A 13,936-nucleotide genomic window follows, 5' to 3' on the forward strand; every position below is an offset into this window, starting at 1 on the left:
TATCTGCTACCGCTAATCACCAAACACACCAGGATGTAGTTTAAGATCATTAGAAACGGTTCCGGTGACAGTACTGAGAATTTTCAGAGCGAGAATGGGGGAACGCTCATTCAAGTACCGTGCAGCAAGAATTTGGAATAGCCTCCCGATGGACCTAAAAACGGAACCATGCGAAAGCAGTATTCGTAGACCGCTAAATACATGGCTGTTTGTACAACCTAGTTTAGGATAGGACGTGATATGGCCACATTACTGCAGGTCTGGCACTTTTGTAACCTCCTCTCCTAGAGCTATCTCTCAGCGCGGGAACACACCGGTGGTGTAACCATGCGCTCTATAAGTGAATTAAATAAATAAGGCCCCTCCAGAGGGCCTATAGACCCATGGATCTGCGGATGTCTCCAGTTGGACTGTAGTTGGCAGGACACTTGCGGACTCGCTCACTTATGTTAGATCTGTGCCTGGCCTCGGGCCACGCCTCCAAGCCTTTGCTGAAAACATGCTGGTTTGCCCCTGACCTTGGCTTCAGAGACTCCACTTCAAAAGCAGTTTTCGGAGCCAGTGTAGAGTTCGGCTAAATGTTAAACGTCCTGCTATGAAGTCAAAGTCCAGCCCCATGCATAGGAAGAATTCCTTATACTTGTAACTCGACACTGGTACTTCGACTTTTTGATTCCATTCTGATTCTGTATAGGACATTCGGCATGTGCCCATGTTAGACTGTGAAGCTGTGGACAACTTGCTTGCTCCCTCCCAACAGTAATGCAGGTGTACACTTGGATTTAAAAATGATAATGACCTCTCTTTTGTTGTACTCGCTATTTTGTTCCCCTGCCAAAAAAAGTGCCTCTTAATATGGCCGGATTTCGCAGAGCTGCCAGAGTTACAACACTGATGGATAACACAACTGCTTTGCGACACTGCAATAAGCATGGCACTCTGGGTGTCCCGCGTACTGTACATGGTGATGTGGAGTATCACCGATTGGTCCATTGGGAGGTTTCCCGACTGTCAACCAACTGGCAGTCTACCTAAAGTCCTGAGCAGATGAGCTCAGCAGGTGTCTGTGGAACATAAGTAGTGTTTGCACCTAGAGGTGGTTGATTGCGTTTTCGCATGCCACAGGTAGATCTTTTTGCTATGTCGGAAAAAAACTATTTCTTGCTCCTGTAGTTTCTTCCTCTGGTATCTCTGGGAACTGTTTTTCAGTTAAACACAAAAAGCCAGAACAATCGCCAAAGTTGAGTATATCCAGAAGGGCTGTGGTGTGTTAAATGTTGCTTATTGGCAGGTAATTAAGACTCCAAGGGAAAGAGACCCAAAGTGCAACATTATTTTTAAAGTCTAGAAGTTCACATGCAGGATTTCATCTCCGACTTGGATGTACTGGCTTTACCACCCCTTTTATTGCCAATTTTGAGAGAGGTTTATTTTAAGCGCATTGCTGGTCCAATTTTCCAAGGTAGATTAGCGGGTGTGACCGTACTACATTGAAACATTCTGCTTGCCTTATTGTTGATGAACAGTAATAGCTGATCTGGAATTTTGGCAAGCCTTAAATTTGGCTTGCAAGTGTGCTATTATATTTTTTACTCTTTCTTTAATCTGAAGTGTGCATTCATAGGAGTTTGACCTGCACATGTATTACTTTTTGCCACAGTAGTGTATTTACTCCTGTTGCCTAACATTCCCTTGACAACACCGGCCCTATTTTATTCACTTGACGGGCAAATCAGGTGTTTTTACTTGTAGACATCCGGTGAAAAAGCTTTCCTTGGTAATGTTACGGTATGGTAGAATGCTCTCAATCTATCTTCATCTTCTTAGACTTGTTAACCATATTCTTCAGACTCCGTTTGGAATTCAGTGAACACCTTCAGCTAGATTTTTGAAGCCGACCTCAAGGTTCCACCATTATGTTTAACTCCTCCTGAGCCATCTCCCAGACAACCCATCGTAATGCCTTTTCTGTTTTAATTGTGCCATTCACATCATTTTGAAGCAGTAAAACTGCTAATCTGGACCGAGCATTCATGGCATGTTCTTGGTGTTGTCCAGGGGATCCATCAGCTGAGAATTGTGCATGTAGTCTGTAGGCCTGCTGTCCGACAGGATAGGCTTGCACAAAACACCCTTTACAAGGTCAATGCTTGCATTCCTGCAATACCATCATAAAAGGGCAACAATTTTCAGACTCAAGCTTGCACCACTTAAATCCATGAACGCCGGATAATGTCCCCCAAGGTTAGAAATAGTAGGCCATGTGTGCATGCTTTTCATAAAAATAAATAGGGGAGTGTTTATGGTTTGGAGAACTAAAAAAAACGTTAAATATATGAATTCCTTAATATCCAAGTTGAAGAGAGATGTTTACAATTTCCTCGTTGAAGTATCTGAATTTCTGAACTTGTGTTTAGCAGTACAGGGATAACTTAATAACCACCCCCATTTTACTACATATGTCACGTGACTGGTGATATAATGTATCTTAAATTAGGATTGCCATGGTTGATGCTGCTGTGTGTTGTATCGGTGTTTTCCTTTATTGGAATGAAATTGGACTATTTTGGTTGTTACAGGGAATGAATGCCCTTAATGTCGGTGGTGAGGCGAAGTTGCCCGTGATTTCTTTGATAGTGTAATTTGATGTTGTGGTGGTCGATCATTAACAGTAGGTCGGGGCCATTTATTGTTTTGCTTACTATCATTAGTGGGTTGTCAAGTGAAAGCTGACCCGCCCATCAATTCCCTTATGTGATGGATGTATGGCCCTGTTTCTCCCAAATCTGTTTGGCCTTGCGCAACAACCTCTGAATAAATACCTTGTGCATAGCAACTGCCCCACACAAACCAGCAATGTATTCTTTGCCCCTTAACACTGAACCCCTCCCCCGGGCTTTAGGCGGATTTGTCTTTTTATAAAGCACACACAACAGCTACTCTAGCTCCTTTGTGAATGGAATGGCACAAGCTTCCACTTGTGTTGCAACAAGTCTAAGACAGATGTTTGGAGCACCTCTCGGTACCTACATCATAGGCAACAGGGTTAACGGGCGACCAAGTGCCCTATGACCGTGCACCAAAGTGGTCTAGGAAACCACTTGTGGACAAAGCACCTGCGTTTTAAAGCAAGTTTACCCCAAAACTCGCCATTCAATTGGTGTCATTGAAGTCCTGCTTCAGCCTAATCAGACTGTGCCAGCTGAGTGCTACAGAGTGACACTTGAGGCAGCGATGGCACTTGAGACAACCCAGTTTACAGTGATTTAGACCTGCGTTTGCAAATCTAATGGTAATCCCATCAGTTGAAAGCCCTACAACAGCATAGTGCACTTTATAGCCAACTTAAAATTAAAACAATCGGATAATTAAACCAGATGCCAGATTTTTGAAGGTAGAACTTATTAAAAATATAAATTCATTCCTTTGTTTGCTTTCCTTTGGATAGGCTTGCTGGATAATTGTGACTTGTGTCCAGATTTTAAATGGTTGTGCGTTTAATGGATGTTTATGTGACTTTTCTGCATTATGAAGTAAAAAATAAATAAATCAATTTGTGGGACCAGATTGCTAAAATGCTATTTATTTTACATTTTTTTTAGGCTGCAGTTGTCTCCTAGTCCAATATCCAATGTGACTGTTTCTCGAGCTTCATCGAGTCGTAGTGTCCGCACAACAAGAGGGAAGAGAAAGAGAGTGGATGTAGAGGAGTCTGAGGCTAGCAGTAGCGTTCGGATATCCCATTCTGCCTCTGCTACTGGAAATATTACAATTGAAGAACTGGACATAGATGGGAAATTCATACGCCTGAAGAATACCTCTGAACAGGTAGAAATTCTAATTTTTTAGTTTCAAGAACTAATTTAAAGGCAGTAGAATTCTTATGTGCTCTATGCTTAGAATATTGTTTGTGGGTCAAGGACAATAAGTGAATATTTGTTTTCACAAGTGTTAGATTTGGGGGTCTCTAGTTGGCATAGGTAGGTACCTGTGACAAATAGGGACCCGTGCGTCTAGTCAGGGTAAGGGGCTACACTCCCAAAATAACCCCTGCTCACCCCCTTGGTAGCTTGACACGAGCAGGCAGGCTTATCTCCGAGGCAGTGTGTAAAGCATTTGTGAACACATACAGTGACACTACAAATGGACACCACACAGGTTGTATTATAAAATTAAGTATTTTTACATGGACTTAACACAAGACCAAACGAAAAAAATCCACAATACTTGACTCAAAAATAGTCTCTTAAATGTTATAAAATAGCTTAGTTGTAAATGGCACTTTACTCTCAATGTACCTTAGATGCGTAAAGCAAAGAAAACAAAATGGCATCTTGGTTGCGATGCGACAACGTTGGTGTGATGCGTGCACGCCTGTCAGCTGTGCAGCGACTTGATCTTGGGAGCCGTGACGCGCTTCTCCGGTGATGCGACAACCTCTGTGGCAGCGCGCCGCTTCTCCAGCGATGCACCGCGATGATGGCAGCAGCGGCTCGCTTCCTCAGTGATGCGATGGCGACATGCTTCTCGTTGTTGCGTCGCACTCCCAGCTACACGCAGTCTCAGAAGGCCCAGCACAACAGCATTCACTTAAATTCCCAGCAAGGGAATTCAGGGGGAACTGGTTGGTGAAGTCTTGTACCCCCGAGACTTCAGGCAGGAGGCCAGCTCTAGGTCAAGCCCTTGGAGATTCTTCTTCAAGTTGATAGAAAGCACACTCAGTCCTTTTCTCCTCTCTTTGGCAATGAAGCAACCACTGCAGGCCAACCCCCAAACACACAGCAAGTCTCCTCCAGCTTCCTGGTTCTTCTCAGCAAAGGTTTGTCTTGATTCCCAGAAGTGATCTAAAGTTCTTGGGTCCCAATGTTTATACTACTTTTTCTCTTTGTTCTCTGATGGCGACTCTGTACTTTGAAGCCGCGACAGGCCCTGCGACAATCTTCGATGCGATGGCGACCCTCACGGTGGCGCCACGCATCTCCGGTGATGCGACAGACAGCTGCGACGAAGACACACTTTTTGGAGATGCGGCGGCACGCTTCGGCGATGTGACGACTATAGCTGTGGCGGCGACACGCTTCTTGTTGCATTGCACTTCCAGCTCCCAGCGACACGCAGGCTTCTGCAGATAGAATTCCCATCAAGTAAATTCAGAGGGGCGCTTGTGGTGAAGTCTTTTGTCCCTGAGACTTCAGCAGGAGGCAAGCACAAGTTCAAGCTCTTGGAGAAATATTCTGCAAGATGATGTACATACAAAGTTCCTTCTCCTCTCCTTGCCACTGAAGACACCACTACAGCTTCCTTTGGTTCTTCTCCTTGGCAGAGGTTCCTCTTGTTCCATAAGTGATCTAAAGTCTGGGGGTCTGGGTCCCCATATTTATACCGCTTTTCTCTTTGTTCTGTGAAGGCAGAGAGGCCTTTGCCTAGTCCAAACCAGTTCTGGTCAGTCCTGGAGCACTTTGTTGACAAGACTCCTCCTTTCCTTTCACAGTGCAGTCCAAGGACATCAGACGCACCACAGGAGGTGGAGCCAGCATTGTGGAGGGAAGGCCCAGCCCTATTTGAGTCCCAGGTGCAACCCCTCCCACCTATCTAGATCTCTCTATTCAGCCTTGTGTTGACTCACCCTGTCTCCTGGAATCCCCCAGCCCCTGTCACTCAAACTCCAGACAAGGAATACACAGCCTAGCAGAGGCAGATTTGGATGGTTAGTCAAGAAAATACCTACTTTCTAAAAGTGGTATTTTCAAACGCAGAATGTTAAAACTAACTTCACTAAAATATATATTTTATCATTCTGAGTTCAGGCATACTAAACTCTTATTTCTACCATGTTCCCTGAGTCAGTTAGGATTATAAAATGTAATAATCAAACTGCCCATTCTGGCCTATGCAGAACAGATAGCCTTGCAATAGTGAAAAAAGAAAATGGCTAATTCACTATTAGGACATGCCACACACACATCAGGGCATGTCCTACCTTTTACCTACAATGCACCCTGCCCTTGGGCCTACCATAGGGGTGACTAATATGTATAAAAGGAAAGGTTTAGGGACTGGCAAGTGGGTGCACTTGCCCAGTCAGCATCGCAGTACCAGACTGCACACAGGCTCTGCAGTGGCAGACCTGAGGCACTTTACAAGCTGCTCCGGTGGGTGACACAATCGGTGCTGCAAGCCCACCAGCAGCATTGGTTACAAGCCCTGGGCACACACAGTGCACTGTACTAGGGTCTGACAAGTAAACCAGTCAAGCCAATCATGGAGTCCCTAATCCTTACATCAATTTACCAAAGGAAGCACTTGCACTGTGGCACTGAACAGCAGTGGCACAGTGCCCAAAGCATCTATAACAAGCAAAAAATGGAAGGGAGACCCATGCCAATGGTTCCAGGTCTAACAAGACTAGATGGTTCAACCCCCTGTGATACAAACTCTTGTATGCAGTTCCACAATGTGGTTGCAGGAAGGACAATGTGTCCAAAAATATTTGAGAAGTGAAAAACCGTGACAGAGGTTGCAGACTGTTCTGAGCTATTGTGAAATTTGTTGTCTTTCGTAATAACACCTACCCAAAAAATATCTACAACTTGAAACGAAAACAGACTGAAGACAGTTTTACTAAACTATAATGCGTTTTTTAAGGTTTTTAATATCATTTGGATAAAACCTCATTTAATTAAACTTTTTCGATATATGCCAATATTTAGACCTTGTCAATTATTTCTAGTGGCATGCCCATATGTGGTCTCTTGCTCACTGTGCCACTGGAACCAAGTAACACCCGACTGAAGATGCCTCCGCGTAGGGTGATTTTACGCATTAGTGGTAATCTGGTGCAACACCCCTAGTTCCAACATGACAAAGTAAAATGTACTGAAGAAACTGCTTGCAGGCATCCCTGAACACTGCATCCACACACCAGATGTTAATCTGTTTGGTGTAATTGATTTGTGGCAATTGCTCACAGTTGCAAAGCTAAACTTTGGATGTTATTGGTGTGATGCATTAACAATTAGGCATACGAGGGCTACCACCACACTACAGTCTCTGGTTTAAAAAAAAAATAGAATTTCTTCTGTTTGTGCACACAACAGACCAAAACGGCAAGTGTTTTCCTGAAGTGGACGGTGGTATGGCAGGTGCTTGGACAGCATCATTCAGGTAATCTCAAACTGGCTTACTCAAAGTGTCTGGATTTAAGGACTACTGCCTCATTCCCATGCACTCAAATCTTTAAGCACTATCCAGTGTGCCTCAGATGTGCCCCAAGTCAAAAACCTGAGCCACAGTGTCTATTTGGCAGTTTCCAATTTCTTCTCCAAACTAAATGTGGAGCACAATTAAACGACTGTTTGTATAAAAACCCATGAAGAAACAACGAAAGCTAAAACGTCCTTTATTTGAGTTTTTTTTTTCTTCCTTGAACACTTAAGAATTCAGATTTTTGTAATTTGAAAAATCACTGAAATGCTTGTATGTTTTTTTTTCTGTTAAATGCTTTTTTTTTTCCCTTCAAAATAGGATCAACCTTTGGGAGGCTGGGAGATGGTTAAGAACATTGGAGACTCCACAGCTGTTTATAAGTTTACCCAAAGATATGTACTTAAGGCAGACCAGATTGTGACTGTAAGTGAGATGATAATTTGTCCAATTAGTTGTCACTCCATGTGCAAATTGCTATAACGCATGCTTCTGTAACTGCTGCATCTTAAAATTTTGTTTACGCACGGATTCTAGGTGGCTACATCAGTCTATCTTCACTGCTGTGTGCCGTTTTGTTTATCCCACTGGTTGCCTGGTCTTCATTCTATATGCAGTAGCATGTATTTATACCGTGGTCTGTGATAGTGTGAAATCCAACACGAAATCTCAAGATTGCATGGAACCAGGGATTGCTTGGGCACCCACACACGACCTAGTATATTTCATAGTTTTATTTCCAACCTTTGTTTTGTGGCTTAATGTAAGTTTATCCAGTGTTCACCTTCCTTCAGCACTGACCCATCATTTTTGCTTTGACTTCCGAAATGTTGATTCAGCTTTAGATTAATATTGCGTTCCCATGCTATTTGAATATATCTCCCATATCCAGATCCTTGTTCAAAACCTAGAATCTATGCTTATCTTTAAGACTTATCTCTGCTTCTCCACTGGTTCCAACCTCACCATTGGTCGTTTCTCTAGTGCATGTGGGGGGTCCTATCTTTTCAACATACATTTTTTTAAACCTGCATGGTCCAGCTCTTGACCGAGGATTTGTTGTTGGGACTGTCTTCAGTGCCTTCCTGTACTGCGAGTGGTGAAACTTCATTTTTATGGAGCCTAGGAGGTGAAATTATTGGTTTAGAGCTTACAAACATTCACTACTCCATGTTTTGGATTTCTCACTTCCTTCAGCTGGCTCCTTACCATCCTGTCATCCTCAATACCCATATCACATTCTCTCTGTCCCCACTGCTCCCCAGATTACCTTTATGTTTAATCCCATGCACCTTTTAATGCTGAAAGCTCGCCAACCCCCATTCCCACCTAGCTGCATGTCTTTACTAACCTATTTTTTTTTTTACTTTTTGATCCCACTCCTTATGATTTCCAGGGTCTGATCTCTCTGCACCCAAGTTTTGACATCCTTTCAAAATGTTGAGGGGAAAAGTGTGCACCCTGGCTAAGATATAAAAAATATATATTTATATTGGATTTTACAGTACAAACTGCATTAGCGGGTGATCGTCGTTGATTGATAGATAACATCCAATAACTACTACAATCTGGCTTTGTCTGTACAGAGCTCTAAGGACTACAATGTAAAAACTACAATTAAAATATCAGGTGGTATAGAGTTGTACTAGATTCTCAAATATGAAGCAAATGTCAACAACTGCATGATGCCGTAAAGCGTAAACTAGGGCTAAACTTAGGAGGTATGTAAAGTGCGGGGGGATGGCGGTGTCCCGAAATTGCAGAGGTTAAAAGCTAGGCCAAAATGGCTACTTGGAGACTAGCCTATTCTGTGTCAGTGGAATAGCATGCGGGTATGGAAGCTAAGTTGTGGGCTTTCGATAGGGTGGTGGCATGTGAATGTCATGTGACTGGAGGGATTTGGGGCAGGATCATGGGGAAGATAGTTGTTCCCCGTCTCTTAATGGAAGTGCATTAGTAGAGTAGCCTATTAGGGAGGAATGGGCTGTTTGCGTAAGCTGCGTACCTCCCCGTAGTGCGTGTTCCTCCACAGCGCTCCATTTATGTATTGCTCCATGCCACGTAACCATTGGAAGAGGTTTAGAACTCCAGTGGAGTGCAAGTGCGTTTGTCAAGGAGTGCTAGTACTGAAAATCAGTGCGTACTTTGTTGCTTTTTGCATCTAAACCAACCCAAACGAGCATGCTGGTCAAATGGTAGAAGATGTCTGTCAGAGAAAAGATCACCCATTGTGAGTATCCAGCAGTTAGCCGGCAGTATAGAAACTCGGGCTTGAGGTTGTCCGACTAGAGAGAAGGTAGGAACATGCAGCAGGAGAGCCATGTGAGAGGCTGTATACGGCCAGGCTACTGCCACTTGCAAAGGCCATGGTGTGGGAGGTAGTGCCCTTGGGAGAAGGAAGCCACGAATCGTGGACATTGCCAGAAGTCCCTGTGCAGGTCTTGGTTAGATAGCTTCATGCCACTGGGATAACCATTGGAGTTGGGCTCCTAGGAAATATGCCACGAATGAGGGTGCAAGAGAAGGGTCTTTCAGCTCCTTAAAGATGGAGCACAGTGGAACTGCGGGTAGATTTGCAAAGTAGTACAAACAGTGGGGCACGATTTGCATTTTCTCCAGGGCAATCTTGCTTATAGGGGCCAGAGGCAGGGACTGCATTTGTGCTCTATTTCTCGCTAGGACTTGGCAAAGGTTCACTCCTAGGTAGCAGATCACCTAAGCGCACCAGTGAAGGCTATCCCTCCCCAGGCGCACCTCTCGCAGTTGCATGTCTGGGTTAAGGTGGTAGACTGATTACTTTGCCCAGTTGACTGAGCCCAGCTGCTGAGGCATACTCTATCTGGGTGTCCCAGACGGGTGATAAATCGGTCATCGCGTAGGTCCAGGGTCACATCATCTGCATAGAGCGATTATGGCATGTCCTATCCACAAGTGGAATGCCCCATATTTGGCTCTCCTTGCACAGTCTTATTGCTAGCAGCTTCAATAAAAGCACGAATGGCAGTTGGTAGTGTGCAACCCTGTCTTTTCCATCGATCTACTGGGAAAGGGGCCGAAATGAGGTGGCCCAAGCGGATCCAGGAAATGGCCTTGGAATATAAGTGCAGAGTGTATGCCAGGAGCTTGGGACTAATACCCGTGCATGTGAGGACTGTGAATAAATAATGCCAGGTTAGGATATCAAATGCCTTCTCCATTCTAGGATGAGGCAGACTGCCCGATGAAACCGTTGTTTGACCTGATCATGTACATGGAAAAGACGGCAGATGTTCTGGGAGGAGGTGCTGCCCGGAAAGGAGCCCTTTTTGGTCATTGTGTACAAGCTCCAGGAGTATCTGGGCGTACCTCTCTTGTAAAATCATGCCTAAGATTTTTATAATCTGCCCATCGGATGGCTATGTGTCAATAGAATGTGGATTGCTTGGGGTCCCTTTTTAAGTCTCGCCTGAGCCAGCACTTTAGCGCTACTCTGGCGAGAGCTTTAGTAAACTGGGATTTGGAAGTGCAGACTAGTGCTTTTCAGGCTTCCAAATACAGTGCATGTGCGCCGGGTGCGCGCACCATTTGTCAGCCTGCCTGAGCACTTTCGCAGCCGCTTTGATGTTCTCAGTGAGCCGCGTGGCCACTGAGAACATCAAAGCGGCCGCGAAAGTGATCACCATTTGCCTCCCTCTTCCTGCTTGTATGACTCCCACTCGCTGCCTCCCCCAGGGTCTGCGTCCATTCCGGAGCCGCTGCTTTAGCGGTCCCATTTCCTGCCAACGCCTTACAGAAAGCTCACAAAGTTTACACCAAAATAACTCCCCCTTCCAAGTCCACATAAAACTTTAAGAATACGTTTCTTGCTTGCCTGCGGAATCTCGTTGCATCTGTGGGTCTTTGTGATCCGCTCCTGTCTCCAACCGCTGCCCATGTTGCCTATACTCCCGCCCCTCCCATTGTCTCTGCTCGCAACCTACATTTTTTTTTTTCCGCCGCTTGGTAATGCGCGCGTGCCGGTATGAAGGCTCGTTGGGCACGCACTGCTTGTATGCGAGCTCTTGAATAGGTTGTTCCCTCCCCGCACGCATGTGGCGTGTTCTCTTTGCTCGCGCACCCTCCCGTTGTCTGCGCTGCCTATGTTGCTAACAGACCAGCGGAGGCGGAAGGAAGCGGCAGCTCTTCTCTCCTAAGATGGCAGCTTCCACAGTCTCCATGTCCGGCATGTAAATCAGCCCCTCCGGAGCTCCCCCTAGCAAAGAGCAACCCACCACTTTAAACATGGTCTGTACGTTTTCTGTCACATTTGTGGTTTATTCTTCTGATCTTTCTCTCTATTCTCAGCTCCCCTCTCTCTCCGTCTCTCGCTATCTCTCTCTTTGCCTAGACCGTCCAGAACTCAATTACGAGCGCCTCTAATAGTGTTCCAGAGCCTCCCTGCAGATAAGGCGCTAGGTTAAAAAAATTAACTCTCCTCGCCATTGTTCCAATCTCACCTACAAATGATCCTACCCACACAGCTGACTTTAGACGGAGCCCCCTCAGCGTCACTCGCAGAAAGCAACACCAAAGCCACTAAATCAGTCGCACATCAGCATACTCACTAGAAGCTTTTACATACAACTAACATGCACACAATACGGCATAATAGGACACAGACGTGGCATGTAAAACGTGTTTAAAAGCAGTATATACCCTAGCCAAACAGTGCACCTGTAATCCCCTGACCGATGGAACATCCACACATACAAATTAAACACACAAAGGTCTCCCTAGGTCAAGCATTTTACTTTCACACTAACTCATACACTCCATCGTGAACACTGCACAAACTCCTAACCACACACAACCAAACCCCAACAATTTTAAATAGAGTGCATCAGTCAATGGTTCATTCGTGGACTTACTAGATCCACATGAAAAAGCACCCAGATAGAGTGCGCTACGATGCCATAACAATGAGTGTTAGCGCTATGCAGATTTAACTAACATGCGCTGGTGCCTTGTCTGCTGCTGAGCACAGCTGTCGCTTGGCGCGGACATTGTCGCATCCGAACGCTGTGCCTGCGGACCTTTCAACAGTGTGGTACAATTCTTGGGTGAGGTGGCAGAGGCAGTAGGGACGTAGTGAAACCACACTCCTCAAAATACAAGCCTCATTTCCAATTTACATCTGTATTCATATACACGCAAAGTCAGCTGTTGGAACGTACCACTGGAACATAAAGCTGGCTCACGCCACTCCCATATAAGGATTTGCAAGCCCTGGTGTGAGTGTGGCGCAGATTTCTGAAGCCATCTGAGAGCGTGCGCAGCTGTGAAGGACTTCTGCTGAGATTGCAAGGGAAGCTGTCTTCGTCGCAGGAGTGAATCAGCGATTCGCATCCGTCAATGCATGCATGCACTGCGGTAGGGCAGGTTGGACAGATTACAGTATGTTTGTCACACCATCTAACCAACGTTTGGGGTTGATGATTTGTTGTGTGATGATCTTTGGTAGGCCCTTTTGAGAGAGGTTGTGTGATGCTTCGCTACCACCAGTTATTTTGTATTTATTTGTAGGTGCACTGAAAACAGTTTTGCCAGATGCCAAAGGTCTGATGTATTTACTTTGAAAAGTTATGACACAGGAAGTAAGCCTGACTTATTTAGCCAGTTGAAACAAGCATTGGCATAGCCAATAGGTCTTGCCTTTGGGACCTTATAAGTATTTCGTTATGCAGCACAATATCCTTGGTGCAACAACATCAACTGTTGCATGACTAAACACTTATAAGGTCCCAAAGGCGAGACCTATTGGCTATGCCAATGCTTGTTTTATTTTCCATCTATCAGTGGCATTGCCAGATTTGAAAAACAATAGATGATGCTGAGAGTTATATTAATTAGTTGTTAGTTTGATATGTGTACAGGTGTTATTACTAGGGGTGGGTAAAACTCCTGTCTGCCGGTGGAGTTTCCAGAGCACTGTCAAACTCCGCCAAATGCTGCATGACTGAGTTTCCTCACACTCAGCTCACCAACATTAAGATGGCGGGCAAGAATTTGCATCCCAGAACGGTTTTCGAGAGCAGTTGCGGCAGGTCACTACTGCTTGCTTTGAGAAAGCTACCGCTCAAGTAGAAAATCTACTCAAACCGCAGCAAAGAGGCAGCACCCTGGACTCTCCCCATCCTGGACATGACTGCATTGACCTGATGTAGAGGCACAGCATTATGGACTTTTTTTCTACCAATGTTAGAAACCAGGAGCCTCATGCATATCTGATTTTGCTAAAAGCTAGAGGCTCTTCCTTAAGTTTTAGGAAACCTAGTCATATGTATTTAATATGGACTTGTACGTGTTACTTAATTTTCAAATGCTTCTACTTGCTTCAGATGTAGGTGTATCCATTTTATAGAATACATAAAATGTGACTTGCAATTTCCTTTCCATTCAGATCTGGGCTGCTAATGCTGGAGTGCCTGCAAGTCCGCCTTCCAACCTCCTGTGGAGGAATCATAACTCTTGGGGCACTGGTGAAGATGTTAAAGTAGCATTGAACAATTCTCAGGGAGAGGTAAGCTTTTCACCCGTTGTAAATGTCAACGTGCCATTTTATATAATCCAGTGTTGTAATGTTTTTATTTATTCATTTTACTTTACTTTTTTCCCTCAAACTGAGAATGCTACAAATATGCCAATAGAGAAAGGAGCTTTTTTGGAGTGGAAATGTGCAGATGATAGCAATAAAACTATCATTTAAAACACTTGC

At 44.8% G+C, this 13,936-nt stretch overlaps 1 protein-coding gene across 1 annotated transcript in view; it reads left to right on the forward strand.

The window, feature by feature from the left end:
• Window positions 1-13,936, forward strand: part of LMNB1 (lamin B1) — a 75,764-nt gene that overhangs the window by 38,184 nt on the left and 23,644 nt on the right. The window contains exons 7-9 of the mRNA XM_085632696.1: window positions 3,603-3,828; window positions 7,525-7,629; window positions 13,622-13,741. Of these exons, the coding sequence (XP_085488822.1) occupies window positions 3,603-3,828; window positions 7,525-7,629; window positions 13,622-13,741 (451 nt within the window). The remainder of the gene's footprint in view (window positions 1-3,602; window positions 3,829-7,524; window positions 7,630-13,621; window positions 13,742-13,936) is intronic.

The sequence above is a fragment of the Triturus cristatus genome, chromosome 2_1 (genome assembly GCF_964204655.1).
Source record: "Triturus cristatus chromosome 2_1, aTriCri1.1, whole genome shotgun sequence".
Classification (NCBI taxonomy): domain Eukaryota; kingdom Metazoa; phylum Chordata; class Amphibia; order Caudata; family Salamandridae; genus Triturus; species Triturus cristatus.